At 33.2% G+C, this 19,378-nt stretch overlaps 2 protein-coding genes across 2 annotated transcripts; one reads left to right on the top strand and one right to left on the bottom strand.

Annotated features, from left to right (window-relative positions):
• Positions 1 to 7,193: 7,193 nt before the first annotated feature.
• LOC127788212 (uncharacterized) lies at positions 7,194 to 7,991 on the bottom strand. The gene is made up of 2 exons (XM_052316324.1): positions 7,748 to 7,991; positions 7,194 to 7,447 (listed from the first exon to the last, which is right to left on the bottom strand). Exons 1-2 carry the CDS (start codon positions 7,989 to 7,991, stop codon positions 7,194 to 7,196), a joined length of 498 nt encoding a protein of 165 aa, XP_052172284.1.
• Positions 7,992 to 17,858: 9,867 nt separating this feature from the next.
• On the top strand, positions 17,859 to 18,529 carry LOC127788211 (uncharacterized). The gene is made up of 3 exons (XM_052316322.1): positions 17,859 to 17,882; positions 17,972 to 18,076; positions 18,176 to 18,529. Exons 1-3 carry the CDS (start codon positions 17,859 to 17,861, stop codon positions 18,527 to 18,529), a joined length of 483 nt encoding a protein of 160 aa, XP_052172282.1.
• Positions 18,530 to 19,378: the final 849 nt, after the last annotated feature.

Genomic DNA, 19,378 nt, shown 5'->3' with positions numbered 1-19,378 from the left:
GCCATTGTGCTGGAGAAAGCAAAATATTCCTTTTAGATCATGCAGGTTACATTCCTTATTCTTTGGACAGTGCATTGAAGGAAATAAAGCTATAAATACTCAAGCCATGCACAAGATTAGGTTGCCATGAGCTGACAAGAAATATTCTCTCAAAGAGAGTGAGAAAGAAAAGAAAGAAAAAGAAGACTTGGACTAAAAGTCATGTGTTCATCTGTCTTCTACAAGTGATCTCACATCAAAAGAGAGAGTGAAGAGTTTTAGTTTCCTATATTATTTATTCCCTTATATTGTAATCTTAAAATTCTCTCTTATTCTTTCCTTCAAATTCTTTGAGGGTTAATTTTTTTTTCATTGTGAGCTTTTGCTCAATTATTTTTCTCAAAATTTATTGTAAGAGTTCTCGCCTTATCCCTGTAAAAGGATGTAACGGTTACTATTTAGCTTGTAAAAGCAGAGGTTCCAATTTAACCTATAAAAGTTAAGGTTTTAGTTAAGGCTGTAAAAGCTAAAGTTATAACTTAACTTATAAAAAATAATACAATTAGTGGACTATTAAAATCTTTAGTGAAGAGCTAAGATAGTGGCTATAGAAAATTGTTCGAATCACTATAAATTTCTTATGTTGCATTTTTTGCTTTGAATTTTATTTCAACACTTTTAGTTAGCGTTTCCAACATTGATTTCAAAAATATAAAGAAGTTTAAAATAATTTTCGTTCAAATCTTTATTAAACAAAAAAAAATTGAAACACCCAATTCACCGTTTCTTGCATGCACACTCCTACATTTATTTTCAATCCATTTGGGATGCCCTCCCTTGCGAGGGGGCTCGCCCCTCAATCCCATGATTTTCGGTAAGGAAGTTAAATCTGAGTCTGATCCACAATGGCTGCGTAGGGAGTGGATTTGAATCTGGGAACTCAGGTCGCCCACCATTCCCTGCTAACCACAAGGGCAACCCCAAGGGAAATTTCTTTTCAATCCCTTTGTTTAATAGTAGGAAAGGTTATTACTATTCCAAAACATAGGCAGTGTTTCTTGCAATTAATTCAAACCTCATAGGTGATTATTGTAATTTTTTCTTCTTCCAAAATAAAGTTAAACGTTAGAAGTTTGAAAAGTAAAGCTGTAATACCCCAAGAGTCCAATCAAGTCTAAGAAATGACTCTAGAAAAGCTAGTATATATATCGAGGATAGTAAGGAAGGAAACAATACCAGCTGGATACATTTTGGGCTGAATGTGAATAAAGAACTCCCGAGTTAAGCGTGTTTAAGCTAAGGGATGGGTGACCCCTGGGAAGTTCACATAAGCCCATCAGGATAAGTTGATCAAGTCCTTTCTATCGCTAGATACGAGATGTTATAGAAGCTTTTAAAAGTTTCCTATAATCTAATTCCACTTTTAATATTATTTTTATAAATATTTAAAAGAATTCTCATTCTTATAACTTATTAGCTTTTAGCTTTTTATTTTTTTGTTATATAATTTTGTAACTTATTCTTGTAAAGTTATATTATTGTAAAAATAATTTTTAGAGATTGTCTAAATGATCATAGTAATAATATTTCTATTATTTTTATTGATTTCCATTGTGACATTATCTATATAATTTTTAAAATATTAGACTTATTAAATTAAATATCATGATTGCAATATTTACAATTATATATATTTGTATAAAATAAAAATAGTATGAGCCTAATGATCAGTCAAGCCTATAAGCCAGGCCAAGCCCTTGGCTCGGCACGTTTCGGGCTAAAAAATGTTGGGCTCGCCTTGACCCTCTATTATGGGTTGGGCCTAGTAGGCCATGGGCTACCGAGTTGGTTTGACATCTCTATCCATGGCGATGGTGCAAAAAAAAAGCTGAGCATACTCTTTCATGATGTTGACTCCTAAAAGAAAAAAAATATATAAGAAACTTGTGCAAATTTATAAAAGAAAAGATTTCTTGTGAAGCAACCGATGTGAAAATGTGTGACCCTTTCTCATGTCTAAACACTATAATCAATACGATAATTAAAGGGTCTGTGAAGTGCCTATGGACGTTCTGGATAAGGTAAGCTTGCTCGTATTGCTTCCCATGGATATGATTACTTCTTGTGCATTGTTTGCAACTAGACTAGGAAGTAGGGGGCATCTAATGTGTAATATAATATCTTAATGGCTAACACTTGGATACGGGCCAAGTTACATTACCTAATCACCCACACAAGGAGGACACCACCTAGCTAGGCCAGGCTCGACTTGTGGCTCAACTAGATGGAAGACAAAATTGGTCAAGTAAAGAAGCACCCACTGACAAAGAATAGTTTGTGAGCAAATTGAAGTCTTGGATATTATGCGATCAATGTAATCATCTCGGATACTGATGATGTTAGACAAGAGAAAATAATCTATAGAACCAATAAGGAAACGTTCAAACCATGATAAAAGAAGGCAAGTATCATCTCAATATGTATTATCACAATCTGAATATCTCAGTCTCAACTTTTACAAGTTGCAGAAGACCTTACTACTACAGACACAACAATTCAAAGGTATGAAAAAAGATATTGCGTCTTTCATTTTCTTCATTAATTATTATTTTAAAGAATATCTTTTCTCACTTGGGTGTTTGGCTTGGCTTGAATTTTGGTCAAATGGAACTTTTAAGCTCTTCAAGAGCATCAAGTTTTTTTTTTTTTTTTTTTTTTCCTATTTGTTTAGCAAATCATGAAGAATTTATAAGCTACCTAGCTTGTAACCTCATCCAACAGCTTATTATTTGGCAAGCAAGTACCTTCTATTTTTTTTTTTCTCTTTGGTAGCTCATAAGTTACCTTAGAATAAGTTGATGTTGGTAAATATCTAAATTACCCTTATTAAATGACAACAAATATCAAATAAAAGATCCAGTTTTCATTTTTCCAATTTAAAACAAAAACTAAACTAAAAAAAATCTTAAAATGAAAACGTTAAAATTGACAACAAAATCATTCATATGCTAAACCATTTAATTAGACGTTTTAGGGCCTAAGAGTCAATACCTAAATTTCAAGATTTTGGTTGAAATTTACTCGTACAGTAGAAATGCATGAATGCTTATGTAAGTAAATTAAAACGCTAGTGCCAACCAAACATAGCTCAATCAGGAACGCATTGAACAGTTCATCCAAAGGTGTCAAGGTTGTACAATGTGAGCCTACTAACAAATTAATTGATCCACTACCATAACTTTCCTTATATTCACACTCTATATGCCTTGTTAATTTGGTGACATAATGCCCTTAAAAATAAAGGGAATTAATAATAAGCTCTCTGACATCAAGTAAAGGGGGTCAAAATATACAAAATAAACAAATAAAATAACTGTACGTATTTTTTTATATTAATCCATTGGTCACCAAAGGGCTAGCCCAGGTGCAGGAAAAGAACGCCAATAACAAAAGCGGGCTTGCAAATTAAAAGAGGAGGCTACCCATTATGGCTTTATGGTAGCAATATAAAGGGGACGAGCCCTAGGTTTTCTCCCTCATATCTCTTACTTTCTTCTATTTGTTGGATTGAATTCACTCAAAAACAATCAAACCCTCTAAATTTCTACAACTCACTCAAGAAGAAGAAAGAGAAGAAAGCTTGTTACTCTTACTGATAACTCTCAAGCTTCTTGTCTGATTTAACACAGCTATGGGGAGGGGTATTTATACAAACAAAGGATGGATATAAGCTACACAAAGATACTAATCACACACTCAAATAGCCATACACCTACACCCATTACCTAACCCACTTACTTGCCTTTTCATTACCTAATAACCAACTCATCAGCACTAATTCATCAAATGATTAGCTTTCTAAACTAATATAAAAGCTTCCTTGAGCTGGGCCTCTTAAGTAGTTGGGTTGGACTTCTTCAGATTATTTGGGCTTAGAAATAAGTTTACAAACCAACACTATTTTCTCTTTGTTGTTTTTTGTTTCCTAATAACGCCCAAGGCTGTGACTATTTTTCGGATGGGTTTTATCCTCAAAGGCTTCAGCCCGGGATTGAAGAACCCAAGACCATCACCACTTTTAAGCAGCCCATTTTAGAAGCAGGGCCACAAACCCACTCCCCACTTTGGAGGAGAAATGTGCCTCGACCCATTTTCTCAAGTGGGGAAGCCCACTTTTCTGAGCCCATTAGCCCTCATATAAAAGGGCACTCTTTGGCCCTCCTTTTGGCATCTCCTTCTATCGTGGCCGAACCCGCGCCTCTCTTTCTCTCTCTCTCGTGTTTCCTTTCTTGGTCGATAGCTCCATCTCTCTTTCCTTGTTCATCCAATCGTGATGGGAGTCTTCTTTCCTTCTATGGTTGTTTCTTCCTTCCATGTGAGCGACCGCCTTTCCTTATGTGTGAAAGGCGTGGTCCACTGATGTTGCTTGAAACCTCTACATATCTGAGACCAAGGTCTCCTCTTCTGGTAAGTTTTTCTCTCTTTGCTTTGTGCTTCTACGCTTATCTTTGTGACTGATCTACCTTTTGTGGTAACCTACTGTGTGTGGTTCTGATCGTTTGGGTGAGAGAAAAGGTTTCACTTTTGAGTTCGGCCAAGAGATGTTCAGGCTTTCTAAGCTTATGGTTTGAGGGCTTTGTTTGTGGCTTGTGGTTCCTATTCGTTGGCGTTACCAAAAGTGGTGACTGGTTCTATATATCATATCTGAGCCTTGAACGTTATTTAACAGAGAGTTTTCATTCTGTTTCTTGCGTTCTTTATTTCTAATCTAAATCTGGTTCGATTTATTGCACTAACATTTTCTATTTTGTAGAGATTTTTCACAACACTCTTCTTTCTTTTGTAATCAAGCATCTCTTATGATGACCTTGCTCTATCATTCTCTTTCTTGATCCCTCTTTTACTCCATTCTTTCTACCTTCCTCCATCATTTTCTCTCTCTTCTTTTTCCATTAATTCTCTCTTTATCCTTCATTTTCTTTTATCTTTAATGAAAGTATAATAGACTCATGACTATCCTTTTGATGATTATTGATAAGGTTAAAGTAGATCCATTGTAGATATATTATCTCCCTATGGATCTCACCCTCTTGTTTAGGTATATGTTTCTTATATATATGTTGATTTCTACAAAGGACAACTTTGATTTACCTGCTATTGGGTTTTTTCCTTTGTTTTCCCCACAAAGTTATTCTCAACTTTCCATAATTGACACTATTAGATTCATTTACCTAGTTTGCAATATGCTATGTCAACCTTTATTTTCCTTTCTCAGCCTTCATCCCTTGCTTATTGTGACTATGTCGGGATAAAGTCTCCTCTTCCTTTTGTACATCTTAAACCAACTAAATTAATGGGTTCAACTAATGACTTATTAACATATGGATGAGACTTTCTTCCACTTGTGTGGCCTATCTTTTGCTTTTGACGATTTTCTTTAACTTGTCTCACTTCTTACCGATTGGACTCAACAATTATATTATCGTACTCTTTAGATCCTTGTAATGTGATCCTTGCATAAGACAATATATACCTACATATTTTGAAAGCTCCAACTTTGACATCTTCAACATCATCCAACACGCAATCATGATGCCATCCTTGGAATTGCCCCTGGAGTTCATATCGCGAAGGGATTGAATTGCTGATCAGATCTTGTTTCCATCCAAATTTTCTTGTGTGTAGTGTGCAGTCAAATCTAATTATTCATAGCCAGAGGTGAAGGAGATGAATTCCTTGAGAATGTATTTCACATAGATGGTTAGGCTGGTGGCATTAAAGAGAGAAAGATGAACAACAATGGGCATGAATGACTAGAAATTAACTACAAACCAACTGATAAGTATTTATAGCTTTGGACAAGATGGGACATTGATTATGGGGATTGGAAAGGAGAATCAGACTCTTGGGGAAGTCCTAAGGATTAGAGAGATTCTTGATAACATCCAGGAGAAGGTTTATTTATGCCCACAAATTTTATTTCCTCATCTTTCAATTTTATGATTTTGATTAGCATTTAAGCTTCTATACTTTTGTTTCTCCAAGTCTTCAATTCTATCCATGGATTTGAGCAAGAACAGTCTAAAAACTTCTAAATCCATGGATGGAATTTAAAACTTTGCAAAAGAAGAAAATTGCAGAAACATTGAGCATAGAAGTTGCAAATGCTAATCCAATTTAAAAAAATTGAAGAGGAGGAAAAAAAAATTGTGAAGATAATTGAACCTTTTTTTTTTTGGGGGGGGGGGGGGGGGGGGGGGGTCCACTAAGTGTAGTTTCAAAAGCAATTTTGCATTTATTGTTCAATATGCTCAATGTTGACATTACGCTCCAAGAAGAGTCTGGAAGCAATTTGGGTGTGTTTGTGTCATTGTATGGGCATATTAATTATATATGCGGGATGACTAAAATGTAGAGCTTCATTTATTTTATGAATGTTTCTCGGAGGATAATTTACTATGTTGTTGGTTAGGGTCAAAGTTCTATGGGTTTCCCTGTTTTGATTTTTTTTGATAATTTTGGTATGGGGTTGTTTTACTATGTTGGTCTTGGAGTACGATTTATTTTCCCGTCTTTTCCTGGGGTTGTTTGTATAGGGAAATTTTATGCATTCCCATTTGCAATTCTTACAACTTAATTAATTCGTAAAACTAAGTGGGAATAACCTAATAATCTGACCTCTCTAGGCTTTCTTTTTTTTTCTTTTTAAGGTTGGGGCATTGGTTCGTTCATTAACCACCAATATACTATAACAAATAGTTCATTGAGGAGTTATTAAAATCTAGGGATTTGTCTAACATTATAGGAGAAATTGTTTTGAGGAAGGAGTTATGTTGGAAATTAAAAAATAGGGGAAGTGGGTCACAACAGGCAGGCCTTGTTTCAATCTCTATTAATTTAAAGCAAAAACAACAATCTATTATATAGGCTTACAAAGTAACAAACAGTCCTAATTTTAAGCAAACAACTAAAGATAATGGATCACTAACTCAATGAATCTTAACAGAAAATCAATAATTAAATACTAAAAAATTGAACCACGTCTACGATTTTTGGAGCACTACTCAACACTCCCCCTTGCTTCAAAATTTATTACTCCCATTTGCAACCTGAAGTAATCATGCTTGACACTTGGAAGAGACTTTGTGAGAACATCTTCCACTTGCTCATTTGTGCCACAATGATTCAAGACTATTTCTTCGCTTGCAACCAGATTAATGAATGTAATGATATCGAATGTCAATGTGTTTTGTCCTGCTATGAAATGTTGGATTCTTTATCATTGCAATCGTTGCTCTGTTGTCACAAAAGATTTCTGTTGTAGCTGCCTGCTCTTGATCAAGAAGATTAGTCAATAACCTAATTAGCCAAACTGCTTGACAAGCTAATGCTGTTGCAGCAACATATTCAGCTTTTGATGATGACAGGGTTACAATTTCTTGCTTCTTTGAACTCCATGAAATAGCACCTGAACCAAGGGAGAAAACATAACCGAAAGTGCTCTTTCTATCATCCAAACAACCTACCCAATCACTATCAGTAAAACCAAATATTTTGAAATCTGATACTTTTGTGTACCAAATTCCAAAATCAACAGTTCTGGCAACATATATATCGCATGATCCATTTTACTGTACCAAGATGATGCTTCGTTGGGTTATGTATGAATCTTGAAACCACACTAACAGAAAATGCTATATCAGGTCTTGTGTGAGATAATAATTCAGCCCACCAACCATGCTTCTATAACATTTTGCATTTGCCATACCTGTACCATCATCAATAGCAAGCTTCTCATTCACATTTATTGGAGTAAAGGCTAGTTTACAATTCAGCATATTAAACCTTTTAAGCAAATCAGTTGCATATTTTCTTTGTGAAATGAAAATTCCATATGCACTTTGGTTCACCTCAAGTCCAAGAAAATAATGTAGCAGACCCAAGTCTGACATCTCAAACTTATCCATCATAGAATACTTAAAGTCAGCAATAAGTGATTCACAAGCCCCCATATAAATCATATCATCAACATAAAGACATACCACCAAAATATCAGAGGTACCTTGCTTCTTCATAAAAAGGGTTGGCTCATTAGGACTCCTTTCAAATCCATTTTGCTGGAAATATGAGTTGATTTTACTGTACCAAGGTCACGGGGCTTGCTTTAGGTCTTATAAAGCCTTCTTTAGCCTATAAACCTTGCTACCATCATTACTAAAAAAGCCTTCAAGTTGAGTTACATACACCTCTTCTTTTAACTCACCATTTGAAAAGGAAGATTTAACATCAAATTGATACACAGGCCAATTTAATTGTGTAGTCAAGGCCAAAAAAGTCCTTATTGTTTCAAAGCGTGCCCCCGGAGAAAAAGTTTCTTAGAAATCAATGCCTTGCTACTACGAGTACCCTTTCACCACCAACTGAGTTTTGTGTTTCTGTATAGTACCATCAGCATGGTACTTTGTTCTATATACCCACTTGAGCCCAATAACATTCTTGCTTTTCGATAGATCAACCAACTCCCAAGTCTTATTTTTTTTGTACAGTTGAAATTTCCTCATGCATTGCATCTTGCCACACTTGACTTTCTGCTGCTTCATCATAACAGGTGGGGTCAGAAACATACAAAGCAAAACTACAAGAAGCATATACCTTCCTTAAGGAATGGGTTTTCTTTGGAGGAGTTTCTGAAGAAAAGCTTGAGGGTGAGTGAGGACTTGCTGGAGTGGATGGGCTATTAGAAGGAGTAGAGTGTCTAGATGTTGAGTTGCTATCACCCTATACATCAAGAGGTTCTACTGTAGGAATTTCAAGATCTTCAGGAATTAAAGGTACTGATGTTGCGTTACTACCACTCCATGTCCACTTTTCTTTCTCATTGAACTTCACATCCCTGCTAATAATCACTTTGCCACTTATGGGGTTATACAACCTATATGCTTTGGATTGAGGGTTGCAACCAACAAAAATACATTTTTCTAATTTTTTTTTCAAGTTTATGGGGTGATGGAGAAGAATCCAACGCATTGGCTATACAACCAAAAATTTTAAAGTGGCTTACTCGTGGTTTCCTACCTTTCCAAGCTTCATATGGGGTTCGGTTCATGACTGCCTTTGTAGGTGAGATGTTGAGAAGATACAATATTGACTACAAGAAAAATCATATTTAGCGAGGGAATTTAGAGACGGAATTATTTCGTCGCTAATTAGTGACGGATAGCGACTGAATTTTCGTCCCTAATTGTTTTAAATATTTTTTTAATTTAGCGACGAAATTTGCGATAGAAATCCCGTCGCTAAATTTTAATTTTTTTTATTTAAATTTGTTTTATTTTTTAGCAACAGGAGTAAACCCGTCGCTAAATTTTATTTTTTTATTTAATTTTTTTATTTTTTAGCGACGAGTTGACCTTGTCGCTAAATTTTAATTTTTTTTATTTATTATTTTTTATTTTTTAGAGATGGGGATGACCCCGTCGCTAAATTTTAATTTTTTATTTAATTTTTCTTATTTTCTAGCAAATTTGAATTTTTTATTTAATTTTTTTATTTTTTAGCAATGGGGTTGACCCCGTCGCTAAATTTTAAATTTTTCTTTTTCTTTTTTTATTTTTTAGCTACGGAATTACTCCCGAAGCTAAATTTTAATTTTTTATTTTTTAGTAACAGGGAAGACTCCGTTGCTAAATTTTAATTTTTCTTATTTAATTTTTTTTACTTTTTAGCGAATTTGAATTTTTTTATTTATTTATTTTTATTTTTTAGCGACGGGATTGACCCGTGGCTGAACTTTAAATTTTTATTTAATTTTTTTTATTTTTTAGCGACGAGAGTAACCCCCCGTCTCTAAATTTTAAATTTTTATTTAATTTTTTTTATTTTTTAGCAACGGGAGTAACCCTGTCGCTAAAAATTAAATAAAAATTTTAAATTTAGCGACAGGGTATTTCCCGTAGCTAAAATTAAAAAAAAAATTAATTTAGCGACGGGCTCAACCTGGTTGCTAAAATATAAAAAAAAAATTAAATAAAAAAATTAAAATTTAGCAACGGGTCAACCCCAACCCGTCGCTAAAAAAAATAAAAATAAAAATAAAGAATTCAAATTTAGCGACGGCGTCTACCCCGTTGCTAAAAAATAAAAAAAAAATTAAATAAAGAATTAAAATTTAGCAACGGGTCAACCCGTCACTAAAAAATAAAAAAAATTAAATAAAAAATTAAAAATTTTTACATTTAAACATATCACAATAATTTTTACTAACATTAATTTTAGTAAAAATTAAACTAATGATTTTTTAAATATATTAAAATTAAAATCAAAATCAAACATAATTTTTCACTACTAATATAATAATTAATAAAGTTTTATTTAAATTAATAATGAAATAAAATTAAAATTAATATTCATTTCCCTTTACTAACATTAAATATTAAAATTAATATCATTAAATAAGTTAGAAAAATTTTGGTGTATAAATAAAATTTTGAAATATTTGAAAGAGAATAGCATAAATATATTTTATATACATCAATGAACAAGAAGGTTTTGCAGATTGACTGGCTCGCATGCGAAACTTGATCATGAGAGGTTGAAGGTTCGAATCTTGTTGAGAGCATGAGATAATTGTTGAGAGTATTATTTCAGTGTTGCCACGTGGCGCACATGAGGGGTGGCTGGGGTCTGGCGCGGGTTGAATTTTGAATTTTGGGGTTGAATTTAGCGACGGGGTCAATTCCGTCGCTAAAAAAAAATTAATTAATTAATTAAAATTTAGCAGCAGGGTCAACTCGTCACTAAAAAATAAAAAAAATTAAATAAAAAAATTTAATTTAGCGACGGGGTCAACCCCGTCGCTAAAAAATAGAAAAAATTAAATAAAAAAATAAAAATTTAGCGACGGGGTTGACCCCTCAACCCCGTCGCTTATTCTGCCGATAAAATACTCCTGTCGCTAACCCCGTCGCCAAATTTCAGCGACGCCCTTTTTAGCGACGGAAAGGTGCCCGTCACAAAATCCGTCGCTAAATGTTTTAGCGACGGATTTTTATGTTTTAGCAACGGAATCTTTCATCGCTAAAACGTTGATTTTTTGTAGTGATTGCTGTTATTCCTTCTGCCCAAAACTCTATACGAACACCATTTGCTATCATCATGCTTCTGGCCATTTCGACCACAATTCTATTTTTTCGTTCAACCACTTTGTTTTGCTCTGGTGTGCGTGGTGCTAACAAATCCCTGTGAATACCATTTTCCTCACAAAAAACACTAAATTCATTAGAGGTAAATTCACCACCCTTATTTGAACGTAGAGCCTTTATGCTGCTCCCACTCTACTTTTCTATTAATAATGCCTTGAATTTCTTAAAAGTTTCTAACTTGTTTTTCAAGAAGTAAACCCAACTCATGCAACTATAATCATCGATAAACAACAAAAAATATCTACTCCCACCAAAGGATTCAACAGACATTGGACCACAAACATCAGCATAAATTAATTCAAGACAGGTAGAAGCCCTCCAAGACTTATTTACAGGAAATGTGTTTTTACTTTGTTTCCCATATACTCTTGATTTAAAGTCTCCCATGCCTCATGAGAAGTAGTTGATGCAGCAATTCTAGGAAATATTTCATCATTAAGAGCTTGTTGGATCATGAAAAGAGCCTTGGAGTCCTTCTTGTGATTCTCCCACAACTGTTGATCGGGCTCGATTGGTTACCTGCAATTCTCCTACGATTGTTGAGAAGGCTCGACTGGTTGCCCATCTTCAAACCCATTTTCTACAAAGTCCCATATCTCTTGAGACTTGAAGAGAGTTTTCATCTTGAGACTCCAAAAATGATAATTTACCCCTTTGAAAATTGGAATAAGGGATTGAGATGGAGCATTTGTGCCATTTGCTGCCATTGGTATGCAAATTAGAATCACCTTTTCTCTCACCTGCTCTTTTCCCCTGCTTGTAGAAAAAAGGACCAAAACCTGGTTATAGCTTTGATACCAAGATTTTGTTGGAAATTAAAAAATAGGGGAAGTGGGTCACAGTAGGTAGGCCTTCTTTCAATCTATATTAATTGAAAGCAAAAACAACAGCCTATTATATAGTCTTACAAAGTAACAAACAGTCCTAATTTTAAGCAAATAACTAAAGATAATGGATAACTAACTCAATGAATCTTAACAAAAAATCAATAATTAAATCCTAAAACTGGACTATGGAAGTTGCCAGATGCCAAGTTTGGTATGCAAGTGAATGAAACGATCATGAGATAGTGATGACTTTGTGACAATCTTTGCAAGGTAAAGCAACAGAAGAGACGATGAAATATGAGATCCAAGGGCAACCTTTTCTTGAACAAAATGGTAGTTGATTTCAATATGTTTCGTGTGAGCATGAAAGACATGTGAAGAGCAACACTACACAATAACTGCAATTTTGTGGCGATTTTAATAGCTTTAGTGGCCGTTATCAACTGCTGTAAAATTTAAAATTGAAATTTGTACAATATTTCTTTTATTTTTTGCGGCAGTTTGAAAACCATTGCTTGAAACAGTCTCTAAATTTTAGTTTTTAACAGTGATTTTGAAACTGTCGTTATATTAAACATCCAATATTGTGTTACCACAATTGGTAACTGTTATGTATAAATTGCCGTTATTTTAATAAAATAAGATTATTACTTTTTTTGAGGCTCTTTCAAAGCGTCACTAATTTTAAACTAAAATATATAATATAAAATCGAAATTTTAAACCATCACTACATTCCTCAAAACTATTCAAGGTTCTGTTTTCTGAAAGGTCGTCTATGCATCCAACTCAACACAATTTTTAACCTATTTAAACATCAAAATGTATGATATAAATATCACCAAAAATTTGGTGTGGCAAAAGATTAAATGCTTGGGATGATAGAGACTAGTATCACGTAAAATATACAAGACTAGAAGTAAAATATTCTACTTCAGCGGTTGAGCAAGCAACTATAGGTTGTTACCTCAAACTTCATGAAATCAAGTTGGAGCTCAAAAACACACAGTAACCTGTACTTGAAAAATTTGTGGTCTTGAAACCATTCCCCATCCATGTCAGAAAAAAGCAAAAAGAATAAGACTACTCGCAGCTAGCTAGAATGCGAAGAACAATATTTAATGTCCCATGAATGTCTTAATATGCATTTTATCAATCTGGAAATTAGATACTATGGATGAATGCATTCTCTGGCATTCAGAGTTCATTGCATATGATAGCGATCTAGTGGTGAAGGTAAGACATTGCAATGTTCCTATGATATTCAAAAAATAGGCTTGTTCCACAGAAGGATGTTCCTCAGTCTTCGATGACATAGACTTTGTTGCAATCAGAGTGGTTATTAGTTTACATTAACGCTTTATAACCCATTGGAAGAGATCTTGAGCATACTTTTCATTGAGAAAGAAATACACCATCAGGGGTATGAGTTACTTCGAACACAAGGAAAATGATAAGATCACCAAGGTCTTTCATGGAAAATTCTTTACCCAGTTCACGATCTCGATCACAAGAGGACTATCACATGTGATGACAATGTCATCATTATAGATGAGAGGTAAAATGATATGATTATCATGATTATACATAAATATAGAAGAGTCCGCTACACTGCAAAAGAACTCATAATTGAGAAAGAAAGCACTGAATTTAATAGACTAAACTCTTGTTTCAGACCGTAGATAGATTGATGAAGATAAAAAACATAATTAGACTTGGTATTATCATGAAAGCAAGGAGGTTGTTCCAACTTCCATGTACACAAGACTATCAAGGTTACATCTCATTTGACTTGTCCAATTCCAACAATCAGTGTAAGAACAATGTGAATAATTGACTTGATGACAGGGCTAAAGGTCTCTAAAAAATTTATTTTTTCTTCTTAATAAAAGTCCTTGGGCACAAGTCTAGCTTTGAGAATATCAAGATTTCTATATGAAGTTAATCACCATCTGATCTAAAGGCTTAAATTGTTAGATAGAGTGTTAATTTTTATCTTTTATTATAATATTATTTTTACTCTTAACATGCCATCTCACTATGGTCAACCTTTTCTACTTAACCAGTCTACACATGTATAACTATTTAAATATTGAGTTGGTGATAGAGATTTGATCTCAGAAATTTTACTTGTTTAGATATGATGTGGAAAATGAAGAACCATAGGAGAAATATTTTTTGTTCTCTCATATGTGAATTCATGGTGAACATGTATATGAAGAGCGTTTTGTGATAGACTGTCTACATAATTGTAAGGTTTGATAATAAACTTCATCTACTTGGATTTATGATACACTCATCCTACATGGTGAAAAGGTTTGTGATAAACTTTATCTACATGGAATGATAATTTAAAAATAAGATAGAAATGACCTGTCATGATTATCTTTTGCGGAAATTGTTGTGATCATGTCATGTGTTTGGTAGCCTTTTAATTTTGTTTTGTTATTCTATGGATGGAAAGTGTATATGATTTTGAATTTGTTAAAGATGCTTATGAATGTTTTAAGTTACTTGTGAAGTAATTGTTTTGAAATTTTTCTTAGTTGTGGCTGGGTATTAATATATATATATATATGTATATATTATTATTTTTTTATTTCATGATGAATTGAATATAGTGAGAATCTATGATGCACGAAAACGCTTTGCGGGTGTTGTTTTGGCGTTTTTGAAACACTTTTTGTACAAAAACACTGAGAAATGCTAAAAAAACATTTTTGAGCCATTTTTACAATTTAAAAAATATTTTGAGATCATTTTGTAATATTAAGAAAATATCATAAATACATTTCCATCCACAAAGAGGTTATTTTGTCTCCAACTCAAAATTTTTAATTTTTTCCAAAATTTGTTTGAATTTCATACTTTTTTTGAAAAAAAAAAAGGTCTTTTCTTCGTTTATGTTTCATATCATATCTATTTTTCATTTCTATTTTCATACAACCTAGGTAAGAATACATTTTATCATGTATATAGATGTTGCAACAGGTTGTGGGATGCTAATATTATTATTCATAATAAATAGAAAAATTAATATTTTGTCATACAATTTTAAAATTTGACTTTTATAATTTAAATATAAAACTTTCAAAATTGGAATTGAAAATTGTTGTAAAAACTTAGTTAATTTTTCTTGGCAGTTTCATTTACTCCTTTGCTAGATGTGACCATTACAATTTTTTTTCTTTAAGTAAGAATTAAATTAACAAAAAAAAGAGAATCCTACAACCGCAAGAAAGGCCTGCACCAATCAAACAAAGAGAAAAACATACCCTCAACAAAAGAGGAAAACCAAAGCCCATAAGGACAAAGGAACTAAACACCAAAAACTAAATCAGACTCAAGGCGGATTCGTAATCACAAGCCGACTCGCACTAGGAACCTGATTAGCCTTGAGAAGCGCATTAAGTTTTTCTCTCTCTTGCTTCTTGTAAGACTTGGACTTAACCAAAACGTAGTCAGAGCTCGAGTCCTTTGATAAGAAACTTAACCATCACCCTTTGCATCATGGCCCTGCATAGATGACTGCTCACCAATCAAATCCTGCTCAGCAACAAGCCCCATATTCGTTTGACAATGCAACTCTCCAAGAGTTGGGATTTCCATATCTTTCTCTAACGTAGGACAAAAAGAAGCTGCCATCGGATCACTAGCAGCTCTCAAAGCACTGGGACAAGTTGCATTCACCTACTCAGCAATCTTGACCAATGAACAATTGGGCTTAGCCCTCTCTTGAATCTGCTCCTTATCCTTTCCTTCCTTTATCGCTTGCTCCTTAGTTGGTCCCTGACCTAGGATCGATATTGGGATTCAGAGGGCATCAATCAAGGGTATGACCAAACACATTACACTGACTACATCTGGAAGGAACCCATTGATACTCCACTAGGACCCTCAAATATTTAGGCTTCCCCGAACCTTCAACATGGCCCTGATCCAAAGTAACAGACTTGGGAAAGGTCAAAGAGATGTCCATCTCAATACAAACCCGAGCAAATTGCACTCTAGCGTCGTTCTCAGTTGTGAGATCAACATGTATAGGATGCCCAAGTGCACTTGCTACAGTAGCAATATCTTGTTCAATCCATCATTTGAGAGGAATATTAAATAATTTAACCCATATAGACAAAGAGGAATGGGCTTCCTCGGACAAATCCATACCCACCTCCCAAATTTTTAACAACAACAGACGCCTAACAACAATAGACGCCTCACAAAATGCCAAGGCCCCCCCCCCCCCCCCATCATGACACTACAAGAAAACAACAATTTAGAGATGGATTTTTGAGACGGATTTTTTTCATCTCAAATTTGAGACGGATTTGAGACTTATTTTGAGACAGATTTTGAGAAGAAAAAAAATCTATCTCTAATTAGAAACGGATTTAGAGATAGATTAAAATCCGTTTCTAATTTGAGACAGATTAGTATCCGCTTCTAAATCCGTCTTAAATTATAAACGGATTTTGAGATAGATTTAATCCGTCTCAAATTAGAGATGGATTTTTTTCCCACTCTAAATCCGTCTCAAATTAGAGATGGATATTTTCCCCTCTCTAAATCCGTCTCTAATTAAAAATATATAAAAAATATGTTAAGTGACAAAATAAAAAAAACTACAAAACTAAAAAACTCCAAAATATATAACAAATTTAATATATATATATATATATTAAGATTATCAATATATTAAGTTAAAAAAATTAAATATAAATAAAAATAAATAAATAATTGATATAAATATATTAAGTTAAGATGAACCCAAAATATTAATTTATATTTATGTGTATAAAAAAATAAAAAATATATGAACTATGCAATAGTTAACTATCGGTAATATTTATTAAATGTAAAAAAAACTTATATTTTAATATTATAAAACTCAATAAATAAAGTAATTGCTTAAAAGATAATTAATTTGTATATATTTTACATATAAAATAAATAATTTATTGTTAATAATATTTAAACTTAAAACTATTTCTAACATAGATTTAGTAGTTAATGATAATTTTTTTAAATTCTACTTAAGTATTTATTTAGCATATATTAATTAATATTTGTCATTTCACTCAATAACTTTGAGTTTTGGCATAATTAATTAATCATTTGCTTAAAAATATGAAATACTAGTTTTTTTTTTTTTTTCGTCCACTATAGTTTAGTAGCACTTCACATATACATATGTTTCTATTTTTAAATTACATGCATATGATTCTATTTTTAAACTACATGCATATGTTTTTAGTATTTACTTTGAATTTTGTAATAATATTTTAAATTAAGATTAATAATATATATATCAAACAAACATAATGAGACTGTACATTTCCCTATAAATTAATGTCTATGTAGTATATATCGAACATGATCTTGATTACTCATCAAATTATACATAATTTTAAATATATTTTTTTATAACCACATTAAGAAAATAATTCATAAGTTTGAAGATAAATGTCCCACAAGTGCAGACAATAATATTTTTTTACCATGTGTATTATATGAGTTATAGATGCTTGCTATGAAAAACCCTTGCATTTTGATATATAATTGATTTTTTTAAACTTTTATTTTGTCTTAACATTACAGAAAAATTGGTCTTGGGATAGTGCTTTGGAACATCAAATCAGGGCTAATTTTGAAAAGACGGCTTCCGATCGTATGATTGATATTTTATTTCGCGTCAGAAAGGATTTGAATAAAAAACCCTCATGGATGTCGCTTTCTGTATTTGAAGCCCTAAATGAATATTGGAATTTTGTAGAATTCAAGGATAAGTCTGAAAAATGAAAGAAAAACAGGGCTTCAGACGTAGGAGGTAGTATGCATACATGTGGTTCTGTACCCATGTCTGAGCATAAAAAGAGATTGGTAATATTTAATGTTTAATATTATATTTTATTTTATGAATTTTTAAGAAATAATAATTTTTGCATTAACACTTTCTTTTTTCTTTGTAGTCAAAACAATTTGGTCACCCACCTACACAAGCTGAGTTGTTCCTCGCGACACATAGAAGGAAAGACAATTTCGGATTCGTTGATAGGAGATCCAAGGATACGTATGTAAGTATACATTACTTGTGTCTTTATATTATTTTATTATGCTTAATTGGCCTTTTTATAGTATAATGTATTTCATACATGTATCCATGATGCTTGCAGGCTAACTTTCAGACGCGACAACACGAGGCATCATCACAGTCATTGGCTGTTGGCCATTCAGAAGATCGTGATGCTGGCCAGCCCTCACACCTAGCTATTGACGATAGATCCTTATGGTTGGAGGTTGCGGGCACTAAGAAAAAGGGTCGTGTTTATGGAATGGGGTCAGAAGCACATATAATCCTCGGTTCCTACTATGTACCGACACCACAGCCACCGCCACAGTCGTCGTCGTCCGTCTCACTATCAGATCAGATAGAAAAAGCTATTCGGGCCACAATAGAACCCTTTAACCAGCGAATCTCGGCCATTGAAGATAGACTACATCACCGTTCTTCATCTTCGTCGCCCTAGAACCCTTCGGATCATTAGCATGATCCATTATTTGTATGGATAAGTAATATGGAATTGTAGACGATTATGGATTTGTAGACGTTATTTGTATGCATGATATGTTATTTGTAATTGTTATCAAGTTGAATTTTAATTTTTTTTAATTATATCTAAATTTGAGACGGATTTAGAGACAGTTTTTTTTGTCTCTAAAATCCGTCTCATAATGCGATAAATTTTATTTTATTTTTTTAAAATTTGAGACGGATTTAGAGACGAAAATTCGTCTCAATTCTCCAAATCCACCTCAAAATTGAGACGGATTTTGACATGGATATTTCCGTCTCTAAATCAGTCTGAAGCTCATCTCTAAATTCGTCTGAATTTTGAGACGGAAAAATCTCTCTCAAAATCTGTCTCAAAAATCCGTCTAAATTAGGGACGAAAAAATCCGTCTCAAACTCTGTTTCAATTAGAGACGGAAAAATTCATCTGAAAATCCATCTCAATTAGAGACGAAAAAATTCCGTCTCAAAATCCGTCTCAATTAGAGACGAAAAAATTCAGTCTCAAAATCTGTCTCAAATTTACCCAGGGCATTTTACTGACGGACCAAAATCTGTCTCAAAATCCATCTCAAACCGAAAATCCGTCTCAAATACACTGTTTTCTTGTAGTGTGATCAAAGACTTTCAAACATGTTAATCTCATTATCAAATCGAAATAAAAAGCACCCAGATAGTACCTCAACAAGGCCAAAGTGGTACCACATCCTCCTAGTAATTGCTTGCACCACTCGGATTGGGAGACGCTTTTCCACGAAGTATCCAATTAAAATATATTGTCAATACTTCAATTCTTCATTAATGA

This window comes from Diospyros lotus, chromosome 13, assembly GCF_014633365.1.
Source record: "Diospyros lotus cultivar Yz01 chromosome 13, ASM1463336v1, whole genome shotgun sequence".
NCBI lineage: Eukaryota > Viridiplantae > Streptophyta > Magnoliopsida > Ericales > Ebenaceae > Diospyros > Diospyros lotus.
The sequence above is the reverse complement of the archived record's forward strand: the minus strand, read 5'-3'. Positions and strand labels throughout refer to the sequence as shown.

Excerpts from the sequence above, each read along its gene's own strand:
- LOC127788211 (XM_052316322.1), top strand. The coding sequence starts at position 17,859 with ATGTCTGAGCATAAAAAGAGATTG. Across the intron at positions 17,883-17,971 it reads CTGAGCATAAAAAGAGATTG|TCAAAACAATTTGGTCACCC; the intron begins GTAATATTTAAT and ends TTTTCTTTGTAG. Across the intron at positions 18,077-18,175 it reads GGAGATCCAAGGATACGTAT|GCTAACTTTCAGACGCGACA; the intron begins GTAAGTATACAT and ends TGATGCTTGCAG.
- LOC127788212 (XM_052316324.1), bottom strand. The coding sequence starts at position 7,991 with ATGGGGGCTTGTGAATCACTTATTGCTGACTTTAAGTATTCTATGATG. Across the intron at positions 7,448-7,747 it reads TGCTATTGATGATGGTACAG|GTGCTATTTCATGGAGTTCA; the intron begins GTATGGCAAATG and ends CCCTTGGTTCAG.